This window comes from Xenopus laevis, chromosome 5S (assembly GCF_017654675.1).
Source record: "Xenopus laevis strain J_2021 chromosome 5S, Xenopus_laevis_v10.1, whole genome shotgun sequence".
Taxonomy (NCBI): Eukaryota; Metazoa; Chordata; class Amphibia; order Anura; family Pipidae; genus Xenopus; species Xenopus laevis.
Genome location: NC_054380.1, coordinates 121,713,111 through 121,737,431, shown reverse-complemented (window position 1 = coordinate 121,737,431; position 24,321 = coordinate 121,713,111). Strand labels below are relative to the sequence as shown.

At 36.6% G+C, this 24,321-nt stretch overlaps 1 protein-coding gene across 2 annotated transcripts in view; it reads right to left on the bottom strand.

Annotated features, from left to right (window-relative positions):
- Positions 1–24,321, bottom strand: part of sntg2.S (syntrophin, gamma 2 S homeolog) — a 276,383-nt gene that overhangs the window by 144,874 nt on the left and 107,188 nt on the right. For both annotated transcript variants that reach the window (XM_041565024.1, XM_041565023.1), the window contains exons 2-6: positions 18,031–18,168; positions 14,854–14,910; positions 13,579–13,636; positions 7,183–7,226; positions 5,657–5,698 (exon numbers count right to left, since the gene is read on the bottom strand). In XM_041565024.1, the coding sequence (XP_041420958.1) occupies positions 5,657–5,698; positions 7,183–7,226; positions 13,579–13,636; positions 14,854–14,910; positions 18,031–18,168 (339 nt within the window). The remainder of the gene's footprint in view (positions 1–5,656; positions 5,699–7,182; positions 7,227–13,578; positions 13,637–14,853; positions 14,911–18,030; positions 18,169–24,321) is intronic.

Genomic DNA, 24,321 nt, shown 5'->3' with positions numbered 1-24,321 from the left:
TTTATAAAGTTGCAGGGTACATGGATGTCATATTACATAACATATGTAATATTGAAACACATTAATGTTTATCTCCTATGGTGTTTTTTTCTACAAATATCTGACTTTTTAGGTAAAGTCCTGTTCCTGGAGTCAAATCATCCAAACAATCCTGATACACTTTGATTTCTTTTATTTTCCTTTGCCATTTAAGTGGGTTGCTTTTATTTTAAGTCCTATCCTGACACAAATAGACCAATGATCTGTATTTGGAGATGATGATGATGATGAAAGGTAAACATCAGGCTTTTATTATCAGGCCAAGCTGTTCTCCCTTATATGATGGTATAGTGGTAAAGCCTTTAATCATAATAGAATCCGGGTTTTATTTTTCAGAACAGAGCATTTTTTCTATATGGAATGATGAGCATTGATCTTACATTGAAACAGTGATTTGATAAGAACAGCAAGCTATGACCAAGGTCAGCCTAGAATATCATAAAAACACATAACAATACATAGATCATCATTAAGTCATTTATTTTATTTTATTTATTTCTAGTTTAACCAAATCCATGGGATAAGTCTACTCCACCTTAATTAAAAATATATCACAATGCAAGTCTAAGAAGACATTGTTTCACATGCCAGGAAAATATAGGGAACATTTTAATTTTCAATGTTAATAAAATGTGAAAATAAAGGAACTTAAATTAATCTGCCCATTGAGTTTGCTCCTTTTTTGGCTATTAATTTGGTATTGTACAAGGTCTATAAATGAAGAACACGGCTCTGGACGTTCACATTTATGGTTGTATGTTTATTCCTAACAAACATTTAAAAAAGCGACACAACACTCAACTGTCCACTGTTCTTTACTAATTTGGAGTTTGATTGCATTAGTATAATTTTACATACTAATTTTGTCATAATTTCAACTTTTTAAAAGTCAAAAGTCATCAGAATTTATTTTTTTTGCTGGCCCCAGTGCTCTTCTGTAGTTTCCCCTTTAAAACTCAGACCCAAAAAAGTTGGACTTTAGTAAATAACCCCCTTAATATATCTAAAATTTTCTGAGTTTCAAAGAAGTATAAAAAAAAACAAATTTTTAGAGATTCGTGAAAAAAAATTGAATGTTCTTAAGTAGGCCCCCTAGTAAACACAGGGATAGCACCTTGGTCAGAACTGAACTGAACTTTGACTCCATGTTACCCTTGTTAACAATAAAATACCATAAACATTGATTAGACAAATAGTTGATAATACATTTAAGAGATGCTGTATGTTAAATATAATCTCAACTTCATGGAAAAATTATTTTGAACATTTTGTCAAAGAATGGAGGCTTCCTACAGTTTAGCACTTTTTCAAATTGTATAACCAGGACTTTGTGGGACAGTGTTGTTTATAGAATTTGTTCATAGCAGCAGAGATGGGTCAATAAATGGATGGGTAGTTCCACTTGTCTTCATGTGTGGTATACAATACAATGTATGCAGAATCCATCTCTTTGTATTGCAAAGGTTCCCCTCCACAATCTGCACTTTAACACTGGAAAAGGTGATTGTTTGATAGGCTCTCAGAAATGTGGCTTATAAAAAGAAATACCCTAGAGTTGATACTGATATGCTGCTGTGAAATTAGAAATCTTGTTATCATTGCATGTGTCGCTGATTTTTATTATTATTTTATCTTGATTTGGTGATTCAGTGGAGAAAATGATCAGCAAAGGACGAGGGTTTACTTTTCCTTCAATTGTGCAAAAGTTGTTTGTTTTGCAGTTTTAACTCTTAACTCCCATATGTAATAAAAGAGTTTGCCCAGGTGTGCTAAACAATAATAAGATGTTTGCTTCCTACTATAGGTAATAAGAAATACAGTACATTAAATCAATAACTAGGGTGGTTGTCTTATCCTATCAGCATAACTGTACAGGTATGGGACCTGTTATCCAGAATGCTTGGGACCTGAAGTTTTCCAGGTAACGGATCTTTCTGTAATTTTGATCTTCACACCTTAAATCTACTAGAAAATCATGTAAACATTAAATAAACCCAATAGGTTGTTTTGCTTCCAATAAGGATTAATTATATCTTAGTTGGGATCAAGTACAAGCTACTGTTTTATTATTACAGAGAAAATGGAAATGGAAAGAAAATGGAAATCAATTTTACAAATTTGGATTATTTGTATTAAAAAAGAGTCTATGGGACATGGCCTTTCAGTAACGCTAGACTTTCTAGATAACGGGTTTCCGGATAACAGATCCCAAACCTGTACTTATTTTACAGCGTATTTGTGCCCATTGAGCAGCAGGGAAACAACTGTTCTTGTAGTAAAACATTACTATCAATCTTTATAAGCCAGGGGTCCCCAACCTTTTTAACCCGTGAGCCTCATTCAAATGTAAAAAGAGTTGGGGAGCAACAAAAGCATGAAAAAAGTCCCTTGGGGTGCCAAACAAGGGCTGTGATTGGCTATTTGGTAGCCCCTATGTGGACTGGCAGCCTACAAGAAGCTCTACTTGGGACTGTAATTAGTTTTTATGCAATTAAAACTTCATTTCAAGCTTGAAATTCAAAAATAAGCCCCTTCTTTGAGGACCTTGAGAGCAACATACAAGGGGTCGAAGAGCAACATGTTGCTCACGAGCTACTGGTTGGGGATCACTGTTATAAGCTATGAGCTAAACATAGGCATATTAGTGATCATGCTGTGCCTTTGATAAAGACAGTGTAGCTATGATTCATAGACCTTAAAATACCTTATCAGCTTACTGTCTAATCAGTAAAAACTGTTATTTGATTTTAAATATTGTGCCAGTATGTATTTACTTGAAATGATGTTTAATTGTATTGTATATTGTATAAATACACAATATGGCTAAAGGTTAGTGGACACCTGACAAACATCTTAATCCAAAACCAAGGATATTAAAGGTGTGGTTCACCTTTAAGGTAACTTTTATTATGTTATAGAACGGCCAATTCTAAGCAACTTTTCAATTGGTTTTCATTATTTATTTTTTATAATTTTATAATTATTTGCCTTTTTCTTCTGACACTTTGCAGCTTTCAAATGGGCGTTGCTGACTTTTTATTACTGATCCTTTTATTCAGGCCTCTCCTATTCATATTCCAGTCTTCAAATCAATGCATGGTTGCTAGGGTAACTTGGACCCTAGTTAGCAGATTGCTTAAGATACAAACTGAAGAGCTGCTGAATAAAAAGTTAAATAACTCAACAACCTTCAATAATAAAAAATGAAAACCAATTGCAAATTGTCTTACAATATCACTCTCTACATCATACTAAGTTATCTTAAATGCGAACAACCCCTTTAATATAAATTTGGTCCTCTATTGGCTGCTAAAACAGCGTTTGTGCTCTTTTATTCTGGGCTTTCCTCTAGATGATGGAACATTGGTTGTGGGATTTTTATCAAACCAAACATAACTGGCTTGGAACTGATGTCGACAGAGTTTCAGTTCATCCCCCAGGGATTAATATAGTTTGAGGTCAGAACTCTATGTAATTATAAGAGGTATCCACCTACTTTTGTCCAGTTTGTGTTTGTTATAATTCCCTTTTGGGGGAATGTTATAAAAGTTGCAAAGAGCAAAACAATGCTCTAATAAGAATAAACAATCACATTTAGCAATGTAATATTCTTCCTTAAACTGTTATTGCATTGCAAATTTTAATTGCACATTGAGAATTTTAATTGCGCTTTGCCCACTTTTGAGAAGTGCTTGAAGGTGTCGCAATCTTTTGGAGCAAACAGAATAACTTTTCCATTAAAGGGGTTCTATGGTCGAAATCTACAATCTTTCCTAGGCTTTGGGGAATGATTATATACAATTTGAAATTGCAACACATTCTTTTTTTTTTTTTTTAAAGGTTTTGATTCTATAATAACCGTTACCTTTCCTGTCTATTTATTCCCCCAGAATCAGCTCAGTTCACTTGTAAAGAAAACCTACTGCTTTTTTTATCGGTGGGTGGGTGGGTCAGGCAGATGAGACGCCCACTGGCCATGAGGTTTTCTTTACAGGTGAACTGAGCTGAATCTGGGGGAATACATAGACAGGCAAGGTAACGGCTATTATAGAATCAAAGCAGTACTTCGCTCCCTAACGCCTGGCGAATTTGCACTCTTTTGAATGGACGTAACTACGCAAATTCACTAAGATGCGGATTTTACTGAATGTTACCTCTTGCGCCAGACTTTGCCTTCGCCACCTCAGACCAGTTAAAGTGCAATAGAGTAGATAGGAGTTCCTAAAAAAATTGTTGAACTGTTGAAGTCCCAAAAAACGCTGGCGTCTTTTCCTTTTTCAGGGTGATAGGCTGAAAAATAGCGTACATTTTTTTGGGGGGTAAGCAGCTTCCCCCCTACATTTCCTAACATATGGCATATAAACTATACACTGGGCTCATGTGTAGGGCAATATAACTTTATTATATTTTATTAAGGTTTCCCAGACTTGTGTAATGTAAAGTATTTGCTGCAACAAATACGTCCATTCAACTTTAACTTTCTGTCGTATGCAAATTAGGCAACGCTAGTGCAACTTTGCTTGGCGCAGTAACGCTAATGCAACTTCGCCAATGTTCAGCACCCTGGACAAAACTTCAGAGTTTAGTGAATTAGCGTTGTCCTGGCGTATATAAGCCTGGCGAAGTGTTGCGCTGTGAGCGAAGCCGTCACTAGCGAATTTTCAGAGGTTAGTGAATTTGCCCCTATAGGTGATGGCCTTCCAATAATTTGGAGCTTTCTGGATAACAGGTTTCCAGATAAAGAATCACATACCTGTAACTTTGCACACTCAGGATTCCATGCCATCATCATCACCCACGGGAACCTCCCACCACACACCAGTGCTAGATGTTCATTTGGATATCAGCTAGGAGGCATATATTTTATTGCACAGTGGCCTTGAAGGGAACCAGCAATGCAGCCTATGAGTAAGTGCCTATCTTAGGCACAAAACGCGTCAGGCTTACACATGTCCTAATAAAGATTTATACATTTTTTTTGGCTACTGCTTTACTACAGGATGACCTCTTTGAATCATCCTGTATTTGAATTCTTTGTGTTTTCCCAAAAATTGGTAAACCATTGGAATGGGTGTTACCCAGAGATCATCTTTCAACAGAATTTTCTTTTTTTGATTTTTGTATATTTTATTATTTATTTGTTTACTTTCTGACTGGACTTTACCCTAAGAAAATTGGAGCTACACACCAGTACTAATATGGCTTTATACACCAGTAATGCAGCCATTATACAGAGACGGCGGTTTCAAATGTTGCAGGGTGCAGAAAGCATTAGCTATGACCTTTGCTGTACCTGAGACCAAATTGTCCATTATCCCCTCTGTGTTGGTGTACAATATATCATCCCTCAGTAGATTTACTGCAAGAACATCATCAGAATAACAGAATAAGCACATTAATTATTCTGACTGACTAACAAACAGCTCCAATTTAAGCATAATTTGGGATAATGTAGGTGTGAAAAAATGTGTGAATTTGAATTGGGTGGCCTTTTCCATGTGATACAAATATTTAGCCCATAACAGACATTGTCGACATTATTTAAACATGTTTTCTGCAGATTAACAAAGGTTTAGGAAGAATGAACACAGATCAGTGTAAAATACTTACAACTTACCACTTCTTCATGATTCGCATTTTCAACATTTATGCCATTAACCTGTAACATAAAAGAACGTTTGATTTAGAGAGTCAAGGATAGTCCTTCATCTAAGCATCTTGTATCATCATGAACACACAGTAACACCTTAATAACATTATCAATGCCTAATACTACAGTTTAAAAGATAACTAAAGCTTAAAAAACCTTAGAAAATGTCTAAAATTGCCATATTTTATATACTGAACTTATTGCACGAGGCTAAAGTTTCAGCTTGTCAATAGCAGCAATGATCCAGGACTTCAAACTTGTCACAGGGGGTCACCATCTTGGAAAGTGTCTGTGACACTCACATGCTCAGTGGGCTCTGAGCAGCTGTTGAGAAGCTAAGCTTAGGGGTTGTAGCTTTTTATCGAGCATAAATTGAGGTGGACTGTAATATAAGCTGATGCTACCCTGCTTATAATTAAAATGTAATGCTAATTGCACTGGTTTCAATGCTGCCATGTAGTAATTATCTGTATTAATTACTAATCAGCTTTATATTGTGACATTTCTATTCTATGTGTACTGTATATTGTGAGTGGGTCCCTAAGCTCAGTGAGTGACAGCAGCACAGAGCATGTGCAGTGAATCAGCAGAAAAGAAGATGGGGAGCTACTGGGGCATCTTTGGAGACACAGATCTTTACTGTTAAAGGGATGCGGCTGCCTTGGGCTGGTACTGAAGCCCAAAACTATGGGGCCCATTTACTTTACTCTAGTGAAGAAATAGAAGAAAAAAAATGTGAATTTCAAATGTTTTTTTATGGCTTCTTCGACCATCGAATTGGCTACTTCGACCTTCGACTTTGAATCGAACGATTCGAACTAAAAATCGTTCGACTATTCGACCATTCGATATTCGAAGTACTGTCTCTTTAAAAAAAACTTCGACCCCCGTACTTCGCCATCTAAAACCTACCGAGGTGCCATGTTAGCCTATGGGGAAGGTCCCCATAGGCTTTCTAACAATTTTTAGGTCGAAGAAAAATCGTTTGATCAATGGATTAAAATCGTTCGGTCGAAGGATTTAATCGTTTGATCGAAAGATTTTTTGTTCGATGAAACTATTTGCGGTAAATCCTTCGACTTCGATATTCGAAGTCGAAGGATTTACATTCGGCAGTCGAATATCGAGGGTTAATTAATTAACCCTCGATATTCGACCCTATGTAAATCTGCCCCATAATGTATAACATTTCTAGCTACTTCTTTAGTTAAGCTTTAGTTATTCTTTAATTACAAAAAACATAATGCACATACAGTTAAATAGCACTCCAATTATCATGCATGTAATGTTTCTGCAACTAAATGAAAAGGTTGCATGTCTGTAAACTCGTTGTCTGATAGGCCTACCTTTGTGGACCCCACACACATTTAAGGCCCCTACCTCCACAGTTTGTTACAATGAGAGTTAAAATGTTGCCTACAGACTGTACACAGATATATTTTTAAAACAAAAAACATGGGTATAGTACAAGCAAAAGTTGAAGACTTTCCTACCTGCATTACTGCATCTCCTATGAATAACATTCCAGTCTTGTCAGCTTTAGAATAATAAAAACCAAGAAATATTAAATAAGAGTAATGGTATGGTCAATTAATATAGTCATACTTATATAAAAATGCATTTTTGAGATCTTTTTTTTATTAAAACTAAAGTTAATTATACTACACTCTGCATTTCTTCCATTAATTTGTGATAGTCAGTAGCTATGATTTTTTTTATATCACTTTGTAACGTTAATCCCCAAGTAATCGCTCTCAGGAGCGTAGAATTGGTCGATAGGCCCGCGGTAAGAAGTTAAAAGCTTCCTGTTTCTTGGTAGAGAGAACTGTAGTCAATACTGTATTCTCTATGCACTACTGCTATATAGTACTCATGCTTCAAGCTCCAAACCTGTTAAAGTTTAGTCTCTGAGTTTGTACAGCACCAGAGGCCTGTGCTCAGCCACTGGAATACACACAGCAGGGTGGAAGAGATCTGCAACATTTAAGGACAGAATTGATTGCAAATGTAAGTGATAATTATTTTTCAGTGCGGTTGTTAGATTTTTCTAATTAAATACCTTAATGCATAAAGCTTGACTCACACGTTTCATTCTTTATTATTCAAATGAGAATAAAAATCACCGCAAACAATGTGCTCTCGGGCTTATTCACGCTGGCAATTTAGAAAGTTGGTTTTGCTGTACCAACAAATCAAATTAGTTTCCGTAAGTTTCATGATTCCCTAAGGAATTGTTCAATCTGATTGTGTTTTTAAGAGTGAAACGCAGCAGCATCTGGAATCTGATTTTGCTTAGATGCCCCCAAACCCGCTTTTTGTTTTTCCTTTGATTTTCAGTTAAATGAGAATTTTGTTTTAGAAATTGTTTAACAGATTTTTAGTACCTCTTTATTACAGACTTATTTTATAGTTTTTAGAATCTCTTTTTTACACACCTATTTAGTGTTGTTATTTCTTCTGATATTTTCAGAGTACATGTGAAAGAGTTCATTTGAAATGCTGACTTTGAGGTTGTTATGAAATTCTTGAACTTTAAATTCCAATCCTTGAGTTGAAACATTATTTCAGGAGTCAGGGTCGATTTACTAATAATCAAATATGCTGTAAATTGTTTTCACAAATCTCTACAAATGTGTGGCTTTCTTATATTTCATAAAAGCTCTAACAATTCAAGAATTTTTAAGTGTAAAAACCATGAAAAACATTCTTGGTTGAAGAGAAAGTGGGTTTAGTTATGGTTTCAAAAACCTCTAAAACCACTAAAATAATAAAAAGGTCTCTCAGAAATTAATTGGATTAACAATCAGTCGAAAGCTGAGAAGAAACAAAAAACAACCAAAACATCTTCCCCCATGTTTCCCTCCAACATGAGTCTGTGTTTTTTCTGTCTCTGTAACCCATTTTGTCACCAGCTAGGGTAGATTGTCAAATGGAAGAAAGTGCAAAGTATTTATTAAATCTGAGGTCATGTGCTAATTTTTTTAGCACCACAAATTTGGAAATCCTTCTTCTGGATGAATCAAGTAGAAGGGTTCTTCACAGATGCTAATTTTTGCAATATAAACAATTGAGTATGAAAAAATACAACTCAGAATAATAGTACTCACAAACTGATGGATACACATGCAACTCAGAAACCAAGTGGTATATTTTACATAAAAGTAGAGCAAAGCCGACTTTGCATAGACAATTGTTTCCTTGGATATCTGGGTATTCAAGGACCAGCATGTCATTTTTGAAGACCTAAATATAGAACTTTATGCAACGTCAATGGCAAATTGTCATTCCAAGACTTTAAGCTTAGCAGTACAAATTTTACTTGAAACCAGAAAATGTTTAAAATGGCGAATACGGTTTTAAATTTTTTTTTGAAAAAACGTTACTTTTCCTTTTCCGTATGTGCTTGTTCATTTATGCCACAATCTAGCTCTTAAACAATTTGTTTTCAAATTAGTTCAAATAATTTCCCAATGTAGCAAGGAAAATAAAGATAAATTGTAGTGAAATTTCCATTTAATGTTGTAATTAGATAATGGGTCATGTTTATATCCTCTAGAAATATTGCATGCTTATGCTTTACTCATTTGCTGAAAAAGGATGGATGCATATTTTATCACATTATTCATGACTTTGTTTTACACCTTCTATTAATTTTTCTGTCTTTTGGTAAGCAGCCCAGTGAGGTGAGAATGCCTCTAAATCTTAATTGCGGTTAAATATAGCTCTAGTGATTAATAGGAGTCTTTTTTTTCGTAAGCTCATTGCCGAGGTAAAGCTTTTATTCCATAAGGGCATTTCGATGGTAAAAGTTTATTTGAATTGGTTTATTCACTTAAATGGGCAGTTCTGAGTAGTCTGCTTGTTTATTTGTGTATAATAACTAATTTTCACAGTTTTTGTCAGTACTTTAAATTTGTTTATTGTAAGAACTAAGGAACCCAACTATAAAACGTAAGGACACATTGTCTTAGATATTACTTAAATTTCTAAATTCTATATATTTATATAACTACCAAACTCCTTTATTGCTTATGGAGGCACATTAATCAAAGGTCGAGTTTTTTTAAACTTGTTTAAATTCGAAAATACTCAAAATTCGACTGGGGAGTTATAAATAAAAAAAAAATGGAATATCTGAAACTCAGACAAATTTTACAGAATCGAAAACTGGAATCTAATTTGAATCAAATTTGACTAAACTAGATTCCTGTTTTTTCTCCAAAAATAAATCTCGCAATTTTAATTCGAATCAAAGCTCGAATCAAGTTTGGATGATTCACAATTTGAATTTGAGAGTTTTGACCATAAAAAAAATCAAAAATTGGAATTCGAATTTTCAATTTGACCCTTAATAAATCTACCCCTTAATGTGACTATATTTTATATATTTTATCACAGGGATAAAATGTGATCTGCATAATCCCATCATATACTATTAGTTCTGATGTGACAACTAGATTATAGTGTTCCAGTAATAATATTCATTTCTACAACATAGACACAGTCTGTTTTATATAAATCCTCTAAAAGCAATGTCTCTCTATTTATCTTTAAGCAACTTTTACAACTAGTTTGTACTTGTTAAATACATTCTAAAACTGTAGAGGTCATTTATGACCTTCAAGGCAGGGTGCAAAGTGTCAAAATTAAGTGCAATCCGCACCTTATTTGTACATTGTAAACCTCTTTCCTCTATTACAGAATTTGTGTGGGTCTCCAAATTCCCTAAATAATACAACATTGACTGTATTTCCAAGTGGAAGGGGAGACACGTATAAGTGTTCTGCTCAGTACCTGCCACTAATTGCACATCAAGACAGACAAGTAAAAGAATTGGCAGGGGATGCAGACAGCAATGGAGCTCTGTCCTTATGGTTTGCCCCAGGGCCGGAACTAGGGGTAGGCAGAGTAGGCAAAGCTGAGGGGGAGCCAGGCACGTACCTGCTCTGTCGCCTACCCCGTGTCCGGTCCAGTCTCTCACTGACTGCCACTGGCTTCTTCCATGTAAATGCGATTCTGCGCATGCGTGCACGCATTTCGCGCATGTGCGCTGGAGCGAACTTTCGTGCATGCGCGCTGGAGCGAACTTTCACTCATGCACAGTCAAGCGCGCACAGAGCCGGCGCCTTGGCCCGTCAGGCTGCCTAGGGTGCCTGGCCAGGTTGGCCCGGCTCTGGTTTGCCCTATAGCAAGTACTAAGGGCAGGGCTGTCCAGAACAACACCAATGCTATGGTATGAACTTACCCTAGATTTTTTATCCAACACATGTGCACAGCACAGCCATTCCTCCAGGCAGTGCTCCATGGATCAGCATTAAAAGCTGACAAGTAAATGCCACTTGCTGACATGAGGACAAATGCCTTGTGCACAGTTTGGTTAACTTTGCCACAATTCAGCCTAATCCCTCTGTTTTTAAATATATATTTAAAAATGGCATAGTTTAGAAAATCACAGTGATTCTTTTAACAGAGTGTATTTGGAATTTAAGCAATGTTCTTCAGTTCAAGTAAAACTGTATGGAGCATCGGAGGGGTCATCTCTTAGTTAAAGGAAGTGGCGAGACGCCATGAAACACATAAAGCAGAAAGCTTAATATCCTGTATGCATCAATGTTTTTTAAAAATTGGAAATAAAATGTGGCTTTTAACTGAGAGTTGTGCTCTGTAATTTGAGTTTTTTACATTGACTATTGTAACGCCTATTTGGGCCACTCGGGGTTAATTCACCAGCTAGAACACTAGAGCATGGGTTACACACGACTTACACCCAGGGCAGGACCTTCGCTAAGTGGAAGTGTTCCCTCTATGGTGTAGTGCAACTACATCCCCCCCAGGCTACTGTGCACACAAAAACAACTTGGGCGCCAGGAGGTTCTTAACAATCAGGAACGGTTTATTATGCCAAAAAGGGCAAATGACCACAGGTTTAATACTCACGCAGGAGTTGAGGAAAACAGCATATTGAGAGTTCACACAGATCAAAGGCAGGCTCACACAGAGAGTACACAGGCAAATGCAGTACAACCTTTCCCTCCTGGAAGTTGTCAGGAAAGCAGCTTCTACCCTACAGTCCCTCTACACTGAGGTCCCTGACTGGAGGCAACACAGAGCCTCTGGGAAGCTACTCCCTTTTAGGGATGTAGCGAACTGCCGATCGAACGTTCGAAGGATTTTTCATTCGAATCGAACGTTCGATGGATTTTAATCGTTCGATCGAAGGATTTTCATTCGAATCGAACGTTCGAAGGATTTTAATCGTTCGAACGAATGGAAATCGTTCGAACGAATGGAAATCGTTCGAACGAATGGAAATCGTTCGAACGAATGGAAATCGTTCGAACGAATGGAAATCGTTCGAACGAATGGAAATCGTTCGAACGAATGGAAATCGTTCGAACGAATGGAAATCGTTCGAACGAATGGAAATCGTTCGAACGAATGGAAATCGTTCGAACGAATGGAAATCGTTCGAACGAATGGAAATCGTTCGAACGAATGGAAATCGTTCGAACGAATGGAAATCGTTCGAACGAATGGAAATCGTTCGAACGAATGGAAATCGTTCGATTTTAGCGGTCGAATGGTCGAATGGTCGAACGATTTGTATTCGAATCGAACGCGAACTCAAAATGCGAACGTTCCCAAACGTTCGCGAACATTAGGCGGGCGCGAACAAGTTCGCCGGCGAACAGTTCGCTACATCCCTACTCCCTTTCTGCAAATCCTTGTTGGAGCTTCAGCTGCTCTTTCTCTCTATCCTATCTGCCTTTCTCTCCTAGAGAGACTATGACAAGTCTGCCCTAGTATATCTGTTCCTCATTCACGGGGTTACCTGGTCCCCGACTTGGACACATGACTTCTTCTGGGCCTATTGCACTCAGTCCCCCTGAGCACATCCAGCTGGAATCACATCCAGAGGCAAAAGAGGAAGAGGCCACTCCCTGCACTCACTATATAGGAGTGTGTCAGAGCAGTGTCATCAAATCTCTCAGCCTATCACTGTAAAGGTTATTCTGTAACAGGGATTCTACCCAATAACCCAAGGAAATGGTGAAAAGATTAACTCTATAGGGCCTGTATCCCTATAGGGCCCTACACTATATTAACTGCTTGGGATTGCAGTGGATGTGCTGCACGAAAAGGATGCGGTTTGCAGGTAAGTAATCTCATAACACTATCATTTGGATTTGTTCAGTTGAAGTATTCAGTTATACCATAGTGTTAGGAAATAATAGTGAATGTAAATTAATAAAGTATATAAAAAGTAAGGTTAAATGATGCTGTTATAAACATTATACAAAAATATGAAGATGCTTGGAGATCATGATATCACAATATGATGAACTTAAAAAACTTGAATATTTATTAGAAGTTATTATCTGGATGCCACTGTTGTTTTTAGTGCCCATGACCTCAGTAACTTTTTATTCAGTATACAAAAATAAATAGGGAATGGTTTTAGGTTGCCATAGAAACAAAGCATGTTACAGTTTTGGATTTTGGGCAAAGGATTTTAGACAATTATGATACACGTGATATTAATATTATTATGAATGGTATTCAGCAGAAAGGGTCAATCAATTTTTCTATTGGTGTTCCCATTATGGATTTAAGTGAGCTAAACCAGACTGCAACACAGATACATTATTAGCAAAAAGAAAAGAAAAATGGTAAAATATATAGTTCCTACTAAAAGGTAGTACTCAAAATGATAAAATTCACTAGTCAGTGTATAAGAATTTGTCTTGATGGGGCTACCGATATCTAATGCCAGACCTTGGCAATGGCTATGTTTAGAGCAGTACCCATTAGTTTCCTTTTTCTATAGAGCCTCTGAATTCTGTAGGAGAGATTAGTTTAACATGCCCAAAACAAGAATTTCACTTCACCTGGCTGATCTTTGAAGATTTTTGATATAACAACAGGTACTTTATGTTGTGCTCCACCCTGGAAAAAGAAAACAAATTTTAAGTGTAAAGAAAATTATGATACAGTTTCCTCAAATATACAGCTGGGTATTGTTAAAGCAGATATGATTGTTACTAAGGATTCTGAGAGTAGAAGGACATCTGGAGAGATGCAGTTTGGTCAGCGGTGTACCATATGTAGCAATGGTTATCCTATTTTTTTTTCTTTGTAACCATCATTTTAATTTGAAAAGAGTCTTCAAAAACAGCTGACTTAAATTTAAAAAAAAAATGTGGGGCTAAACCGCTAATCTAAACCCATTTACAACAGAGAAGGAAGTTGAGTAAAGACAATTAAAGGACACATGACAGTGCTGCTGAAAACTGCACCAGACCAGGATACTTCTGTATGAGCACCAAGTTAGGATTCTTAGAAGTCAAACTTAGAAGCCCCTAGAGAAGAATAGCAAGAAGTTTGTGATGTGGTTCTTGTACAGTCGTTCCCTGGGCCAGTCCAGTTTTCAGCAGGTGCACTGGCCCAGGGTCTCAGGTAAGTAATTTTTACCACAAGGGATGCAAATGGTAATAAGGGAAGCAGTAGGAATAGCGATTGAGGTGGTCCCTCTTCTACTTAGTCATATTTCCTATCCTTTGTCTTGTTAGGGTATTATAACACAATAGGAGCCTAAGTGAGTGATAAGTAGGGCTGTGTCCAGAAAGCCCAAAAAACAATGACGGTTCCAGCTAACTTTAAAGCTGTTTCAGAAAACACTTTCTTAAAACCTAGAGAGAAATTGGAATATTATATTTATGGAATGAGAAAGTGATTTGTAAAGGGCCACATACAGCAAATTATATATACCTACCCTGAAACCTTTATTCTTTATGCTTTCACACACATGCAAAGGGGCAGATTCACTAAAGGGCGAAGTGTCCGACGGTAGCGGAAATTTACTGCAGGGACATCAGCAATTACTAACAGTCGTAGACGACAAATCGCTAGCGAGCAAGACCATCGCTAGCGTCCGTTCGCACTTTGTTGCCAGGCGAATTTTCACTCTGGCGAATGGTCATTACTCCGCAAATCTACTAAGCTGCTATATTTATTGAACGTTACATGGCGGTGCAGATTCGCTTTTAGTGTATTTGCCCCAATGTTAATGTGAAGTACAGTACAGGTACTTAACTCCACAGTCAAGATATAAGCAGGAAAATTGTGGATATTTAGTGGAACGCTAAAATGTTAACTGAACATACCTTGATGCTTAAACCCAGTCCTCCAATATGGTGTCTATGAAGTGTAACAGTTCTGCGCTTTAAAAAATTGCAGAAAAATACAATTTAGGTAAATATTCAAAAACTAACATTTTCAGCGTACACACATAATTTTGAAAAGCATTTTTGAATAATAACAATGGAAACTAGTACAAAACTGGATCTAGGACAACAATGACTGCCTTCTGATTCCTCCTATATTAAACTAATAAGGCTTAAGGTGGCCAAATACCTAAAAATTACGATCTTTCCAAGAAAGATCGTTCATTTCAATACACACGCGTAGAGCTGAGTCGTCAGATATACAGGTAGATATACAGGTAGAAACAATAGAATTCTACCTGTATCTGACGATTCAGCATTATCATTGGCTGATGTTTGGGTGCCTTCAAAGGCACAGATCAAAATTTTCCATCCAGCGACGAGCTGACTGATATTCAAGTCTTCTGCCATTATCGGTAGGTTCTTTTCCCACCATGCAAGCACCGAATATCGTACGAAAATTAGTTCCGTGCCATATTATCTGTGCGTCTATGGCCACCTTAAGATAGCATTCTACAAGCAGAAAAAAAATTCACATTGATATTTAAGATTATTTTAGGATAGTTCTGAAAAAAGTTTTGCAGGTCATTCATGTCTTAACCGATAGCTTTTAATTGCATATAGGGGATTTCTAAAACATGAAAGCTTTTTTTTGCATTGTGAACAAAAACTTTCCAAAATAGAAAGGGGCAAATTTACTCAAGGGTGAAGTGTCTAACTTGGGCAAAAATTCACCAGTGTGACGCCATTTCAGAACTTCACAGATTTAATAATGGTCACTGGCATAACTTCGCTAGCGAAGGAGATAGGCTCTAGCGGTACTTCACTCCCTAACGCCTGGTGAATTTGCGCTCTGGCGAATGGACCTAACTATGCAAATTCACTAAGATGCGGACTTTGAATATTACCTCTTGCGCCAGACTTGCCTTCGCCATCTCAGACCAGGCGAAGTGCAATAGAGTAGATAGGACTTCTTCAAAAAAATTTTATAAGTCCCAAAAAACGCTAGCGTCTTTTCCTTTTTCAGGGTGATAGGCTGAAAAATAGCATAAAATTTTATTTGGGGGTAACCAGCTTCCCCCCTACATTTCCTAACATATGGCACATAAACTATACGCTGGGCTCATGTGTAGGGCAATATAACAACTCTATTTTATTAAAGGAAAACTATACCGCCCAAACAATGTAGGTCTCTATAAAAAGATATTGCATAAAACAGCTCATATGTAAAATCCTGCTTCATGTAAATAAACCATTTTCATAATAATATACTTTTCTAGTAGTATGTGCCATTGGGTAATCATAAATAGAATATTGCCATTTTAAAAAATAAGGCCCGCCCCCTGGGATCGTAGGATTCACTGTACTCACAAAGATACCAACAAACCATACATGTTAGGTCACATGAGCCAATTAACAGACAGAGTTGTGTCTTTTGCTTCCACACTTCTTCCTGTTACAGTTAGAGCTGCAGTATTTCTGGTCAGGTGATCTCTGAGGCAGCACACAGACCATCACGAAATGGTGGCTCAAGGCAAGAGATGTAAAAGCGCAATATTTATTTAAATATATATTCCAGTTTGGTAAGATTCTTTAATATGCCACTTAATATAATATGAACTATCTGTTGCTTAAGTGTTCATTTTGGGGGTATAGTTTTCCTTTAAGGTTTTCCAGGCTTGTGTAGTGTAATGTATTTGCTACAACATATATACGCCCATTGAACTTTACCTTCCCGCTGTATGCAAATTAGGCAACGCAAGCGCAACTTTGCTTCGATTGGCACAGTAACGCTAGCACAACTTCAACAGCATTCCGCGTCCTCGGCGCAATTTCGGACTTTAGTGAATTAGCGTTGTCCTGGCGAATCTACGCCTGGCGAAGTGTTGTGCTGTGAGCGAAGCTGGCACTGGTGAATTTTTGGAGGTTAGTGAATTTGCCCCAAAGAGTGATAGGGTACCTGTTCTCTCTGATAGTCTAAAAAGCTTAACCAAGTAGCCGAGGGAGCAAGGATTCTCCACACTCCCTGACTCTCCCTACACTTTCCCCAAGATGACTCCAGGTTTGTCACCAGCATTAATGGCATATTCCAAATCTTGAGCCTCTGGTAAAATATGCATATTGTCAGTGCATGATGGAAATATTGAGTATACAGTAGTTTATATCTTTCTTTGCAGCACCACACAATCTTATTGGCTGTGAGAATTTGGTCAACGTCCACTTGCATATGTACGGACAAGTGACCATCTGTTAACAAATATACAGACAAAATAATACAGTGGATACATGGAGCTAAGCCAGTTCAGTTAGTTATTATCTCTCTTTGTTTTGCTTTCAAAAAGAGCCATATTTTCATATTTATTGTGATATGAGTTCATTATAAGTAAAACCACTTTCCCAAGTGTGGTAATTCATGGCTTAATTTGATTATTCTAAGAGCTCCATGCAAATAAAAATGACCTGCTTGCTAGAGTTAACTATCTATAAAACAGATGCATTTTGATCAATTATTTTGAAATTGTAATTACATTTTGTTAGTATCACTAACAAAGGATTATCCATGCAATTTTGCAACACCCTTGCCCATGCACCAGCTATGTGGTATCTGCTCCATGAAAATCCTGAAAAAAAATTCATGTAAAATTGGTCAGAGTATTCTTCTTACAACTTCTTAAGTTATTTTAAATAATTACAAGTTTTTGTTAAAATTATTTTTACAGTTTTCATGGAATTAGCAGTTTTAAACTAATCAAATTTGAAACATGAATTACACCTGCTGTTTATTTCAGCCACAATTGGCTAGAAAATAATTTAATGAGAAAAGCAACAACATATTGGCTCTACTCTAGAATATGAAGTAGGTGAACAAAGAAGAGTCCTCTTATGTTACTCTGATCAGTTATTACTTGTGGTAGTAGCAGTTGAAACAACTAACCTTTGCCTAAATAAATGTTTCTAGTAGCAATTTCTACTTGAATTGATAGATTTTCAAAATTCCTTTCAATATTTAACATTTCAATCAAGTTTACAAATCCCACTAACTTATATGAGAAAATTGTTGCCAGTTTGAGGTACCATGTAGATGAATGAGAACTGAAAATCCGCTGGAGCACTTACATTTGTACTCTGGTCACTCCCAGAAACACAGATAACGTCTTGCTTTTGTAAAGTCAGTGCTTCCTTAGTAAGTTTCAGGCGTATATCACAAGCATTTTCTGAACCTTCATTGTACAGTTGGGCAAAACCAGTTTTAGTCTGCTGAAACAAAGAAATAAACAAAAAAAAGATACTGAAATAGATGCAATTTTTATGATACTGTCAGATTCCATGCCCAAATGTTTACACAAATGGAAATGGAAAACAGACATGTTATGAAGTTATCTTAGAGTTTTCCAGATTAGACAAAACCAAACATTAAGCACTTAGTACATATAGGCCTTCAACCCTTCTCATTGCTTTACCTAAAGGAATATCACGACTTTATCATTTATCAAAATTGCTATTTTTCTGTTTGCTCCAACCAAATATACACAGATATTGTATGTTAAAATGCAGGTGTATTAAAGAAAAAGTGATGTAACATCACTATATGCTTCCCTCTTTCCCCCTGGAACTATAGGGAATTGCCTAGCTCTGCTTCCAATGTACTGGAACCCAAATGAGCATGTGCAGTGTTGAGCTGATATACATAATTGTAGGGCAATAGAAGGTTACTAAACATTGACTATGCCAGGACATTATGCACAAGTACAAAAGCTTAGCCTTGCATCTGAGCATGCTCCAAACCAGAGGTGTTAGCAAAGGGTCAGAAAAGAAGATGCTTTTGACACTCAGGTGGAAGACAATCATAGTGGTTGATTAGTATTTGATCAACTCAGGTCTATAAAATGGATTTAAATGGGTTTTTGTGGATGACATCTATTTTATCATTACTTTTTCAGCAGGGGCTTGGTGAAGCAGTAATTGTTTGGAATCTAAACATTAGTCTTGAAGAGAGTTGCCTGCATTCCCTCTGAGTTGTAAATATGTGACATATACCAAAACTAGACATACAGTACTTTGCCTTGAGAAAATAAGTAAACCTAAATAGAGCTTTGTACAACTAGCACAATTGCTGTTACACTCATATAAAATCAGAAATGTAACTGCAGGAGACAATAAAATATGAAAGGGACAAATATCAAAGTGAAAGGCGTAAGAAATAGGGGTGGAAAGCAAACAGAGGGACTAGCAAATAGGCAATGGTTAGGGGAAAAGAAATGATAAAGGGGATGCAACTTAAGCTTAAGGACAGCCAGACAGCATATTGTATAATTATATTTAGTATCAATGAAACACTTCTAAATGAAAGGTTTAGCCAAAACCAGATAAATGCTCCAACAATTATTCCTTTCCTCTCTCCCTTCAACCTCATCCCCAAATAGGTGTGTCCACTGTCCAATTCTTACTGCTGCTGAAGAAATTATTATAGTCTCCTACTACAAGGTGTATATATTTTCATACTCTTGTTTTTTGGGTCAAGAATACATTATTTACCATGTTATTTGTTCTCTTTTTAACTCCACAGCATGTGAACCCCCAGACCTAATTGAGAACTGCTGTGCGTCCCCCGTTGCTGTGCTTTGTTTTTCATTATTATAAGGATGACAAAATCAATCATAACTAATTGGCTGTTGACACACTGTGTGAGAAGTGATTTAAAAAAATTACTTCTAGTTTTCTAATAATTAAGAACATTCAGAGTGAATGCAAAATGGCATGTATTACTGTTGCAAACTGATATCATTAGCAGTATAGAGTAATACTGGACTCTAGGGCATTCTGAAAAGTTATCTTGTTGATAACCTGCTTAGATGTAGCCATGGAACACTTTTTAAGTGATAATAGAAATTCATAATGTGGAATTTAGAATGGTACTGCTGCTTACTAATGTTTAGTTTTCATTATTTAAGAGGAGCTTTTCCCAATTCAGTTATTAATGAAGCTAACAAGTAGGAACTGCAGCAAAGTACAGTATGTGAAACTGCCTCTATGAAACTTTAAACAACCTTAATTGTTCAATAATCCCAGTGTAAGCTGCCATCAAAATGTTCTGCTCTAAAAAGCTGTTCATAATTAAGCATTTTTGCCCTATGTTTATATCTTAGATTAAATCCTTTAAAAGCAGAAAATCGAGCAATTGACTGGGCTGGAACACTCAAATAACCCTTTACAGAAGGAGGGGAAGAAAAGTAACAGCAAAACCTTAGAATAAGTGGACTTGAATAACTTTATATTCGGTTCAACTCAATACAGGTCTTCAAGTAGGTTTGTGTTTAGCCCAGCACAGTGGGCTGACATCTTGAAGCCAATGGCACTCCCAGCTTGCGCATTTAGAATTTATTTTGCATATTACAAAGTATAAATATTCATTTTACAAAAAGAATCCTAAATGTTATGGATTGCCCATGAGCTTGGCTTGCCTGAAGTTGTAGGTCTATAGCAAATGGCAGGTGTAAATTAAGAAACTCACTTACTCGCCAGATAAAGACAACCATAGTGTAAAAGCTTGTTTAGTCAGTGATAGAAATAGTATAGTTATACCTAAGCATTAGTAGGATTTCTTATTCTCACAAGTGTGGAAACAATATAATATTTAGTAATATCCAATCTGTCTACAACTGTTTTTGACCAGATGCTCAAAATGCCAATGACTCGAAACATCTGCTTCTTTCACTGATTTTGGAGTTTGATCCACACCAAAAGCTTATAAACAGATGCTAAATAGGTGTACAAACATTATCAGATCTCATGGCTTTGGAATATTAAATGCATGTGGCACAGAAGCAGATGCTATTTCTCTGCATCTAAACCGATAACAAAACTTGATCAAATGAAAACTGCAGTGAAAACATCCAAGGTAATTAGCAAAGTGAAACACAGATAAAGATGAACTGTTGAAAACGTTTGAACTATTCACTGATGTTTTAACATTTTTAAACATCCATATTGAACATCAGCAAATGAAATACACAGTAGATTTAAGTACCCCTCAACACAAAAAGTTACAAGAACTATATTGAGCCTATTGACGCAGAGGAATCTTGGAGCTACTGTTACCTCTGAACCAAGTGGTAGCTCCATGAGTACCACAGTGCATAACATTGAACCCCGCAGTTGCACCAAAAGAATAAGAAATAAGGTGCACATCAGTCACATGCCAAACTCATCAAAATAACACCAACAAGACTATTGTGGGTAAAAAACACTGTGCATGCTGTGGTGCAGTAAGTAAATGAATATTTGTACTTGACAAGCTAAGCAACTGTTTTGTTTTTATTGTGTATGGAGTCATACTAGGACCCCCCAGACAAAATGGCACATTTGGCTATGCAGCCCTCATCCATGATATCTAATATTGCCCCAGGCATGATAAATGGCTGGTGTTTAGCCTGAATAATTGCCTGTTTTTGGCACAATAAAACAATTGTAGGGGACTGGTAAATAAGTTCCCCAGTATTATTTAGCAGGCAGTCCCCTAGTGTTATAGACACCTAACTGGGTCCTAAAATACAGTTAGGAGGGGTAACCGTTTCCTATTCCTGCCTTAAGTTATGCCCCTTGTTGTTCACCATAGTGACCAGTAGATAGCACTGTGGCAAAGTATAAAACCCTTTGAAGCCATGCTTTCAGGGCCCATCTTGTCCTGGCTCTAGCCTGAGCAGGCAGGCAGAGCTCGAGTGGAACCTAGACAGGTCAGGTCTAGCAAGGATAGGCTACTCACCTTCATAGGTCACTGTAGGAGTGACAGTTAGACAGGATATTTAGCTGAGCAACTTGAGGCTCCTCCGAGGATTGTGAGTGGGATTAAGATCCCTGGTACTAATTGCCCAGAAGTAGGTACTAAGTGTACACACCTAGGAATGATAGTTTCTCCTCAGGTTCCACTAAGGGAAAAGGCTGAAAGCTGGGTGTACCTTCTCAAGGCTGCATACAGTGTCCTCGTTCATGAGGGGACAGATATTGACCAAAGGTACTATGAGTATTGCCTTTCCACTGTTGATCCTGTATTGCTCATTGTACACTCCATTGAGGATTGTAAGTTCAATAAATATGTTCATTGGTTAAGTTATAAGAACCACTAGTGCCCATTATTTTCAAGCTGAATACAGTTACAGTTGCACTACACCCTGTTGTGAGGGCTTACTCCCTAAGATTTTAAGGTATCATCCGGAACACAATATTGGGAGTGCACTCATTTTACTATAGCGCTACACACCGTATGTTTTGTTTTTTTACTAATTTGGTCTGCTACTGGACTGGGTTTAATATATTGGATGCTACCCCTAGCAGTGAAAAACCAGTGTGCACCCTACAGTGCAACAAAAATCTTTTGCTGTCAAGCACTTTCTATGTTTTGATACTCATTGTGGCAGGGTTATCTACTAGTGATGGGCGAATGAATTCACCAGGCGTGAATTCGTAGTGAATTTCTGCGTTTCGACATCAGCGAATAAATTTGCGAAACTGCAGGGAAAATTAATTTGCGAAAAATCCATAAACATTGTCACTCATCAAAATTATTCGAAAATGTTTCTGAAAATTGAGACAGGACATATTCGCCCATCACTATTATCTACCTAGGTGATAACATACATTTGTCTACTGAAGCAAAACATCAACACTTTTATATTCTTATGCTCGGTCTAAAATCCTAAATTATTTACATCAAATAACCCTACATTATTCTTTAATCCAACATCCATTTCTGAATAGCCTTACTCTATAAAATATAGATACCACTTCCAAAACAAAAGAAATACTGATTAACCTTGCATTTCCAGTACATCTCGCTGAGAGCTTAAGTGGTAAGCCATGTGAAAAGAATTTTCATCTCCAAAATAATAAGCCAGAAAGTACTGAAATAAAAGTTTGTAAATTGTTTAATAGAAACTAGAGAAAGTACTGTAACCTTATAAATGAGTTGATAAACATAAACATAAAAGTCCAGCCTTTCCAACCCTTTGAAAGTTGATGCAGCAAATACATTTTTTATAACAATCTACACTGCTGTTCACAAGTATGCCTAAATCCTTTCCTATTTCTAAATTGCCTCAATTGATACATGTTTATTTTCTGTCTATGATTAGACTGTACAGTAATAATCAACTGTCGAATTGAAAATCCAAATTCACATTTTCAAGTTTTTTTTATGATCAAAACTCTCAGATTCGACTAAGGAGTAATTCAAATTTGATTGGAGTTTTTAAAAAATTTGAATTTGATTTTCGAGATTTGTCATACTCTGGCACTTTAAGAACTCAAATGTAACTATTTGCCACCTAAAACCTGCCAAATTGTTGTTTAAGTCAATGGGTGAGGATCAATTTCACTGAAAAGTTTTATGTCGGAATATAAATTCTGGCAATCCTAGGAAAGAAAATTTCAGAGGTTTTTTTTTTTTAAGGCAGGACATTGTTGTGCTGCTTCTTGAATCCCATGGACTAACTCTCCATATGCTGTCCAGAACTTGCTCCCAAGACATATCTTTGAGCATTATAATGAAAAACATTTGATAATTTGTGAAAAGTGTATAGATTCATAAATTAATCTTAAGCCAAAACACAAGGGGTTTTCAGGCACTAAATAACTAAATTAATTTTAATTTTTTTCTGCATGTTTTTATGCAGAAAAAAGCCCCATGTGAAGTGGAATGCTTCCAATAAAGAATATAATGACAATTTTACAGCTGGTTAATGTGTTGGTACTAGAAGCACCCTGTGCCTGGTAAACGTTGATTTCTTAGTCTTGCTACCACCTCATTTGGTTATATGGGTATAGAGGCACTACAGTACCATCCAGACAGTTACAATGATATTCCAAAGGGCTTTCATTTGGAAACCATTACATTTTGTTGTATTGATAACATATGATAATGCTTGTTACCTCCAAAGGTAAAGAATGTGTGGCTACCACCACAAATGTCTTTTTGGAATGGAAGATAGAGGCACATATAGTGGTGGGTGCTGCTGGCATTTTTAATCTGAGTGTAATCAGATCTTATACATGTTTTGTAAAGGAGTTATTGTCTATTTGCAGATAAATGTAATGACAGTGTAAACAATAATGGTAATGCACCTGCTAAGGATTGGTTTGAGTAAACGTTTATCTGTGTACAGAAAAACAGAAGTAAAATTAAAAAAAATATAAAGCAAACATTTTGAGAATAAGTGAAATATACCTCTGTTTCAAGCTACTTTGGAAGCTAACAAAAGAAACATTTTTAACTTAATAATGCAGAGACATTATAAGGCATTGTGCCTCCTAGCTGTGGAGGTTATCTTATAGCAAAGCTTTTATGTCTGTTAGCAAAATGGATATTCTATCTTGACACTGACTGCTAAAGGGCATTGGCAAAGTTTGTACTGT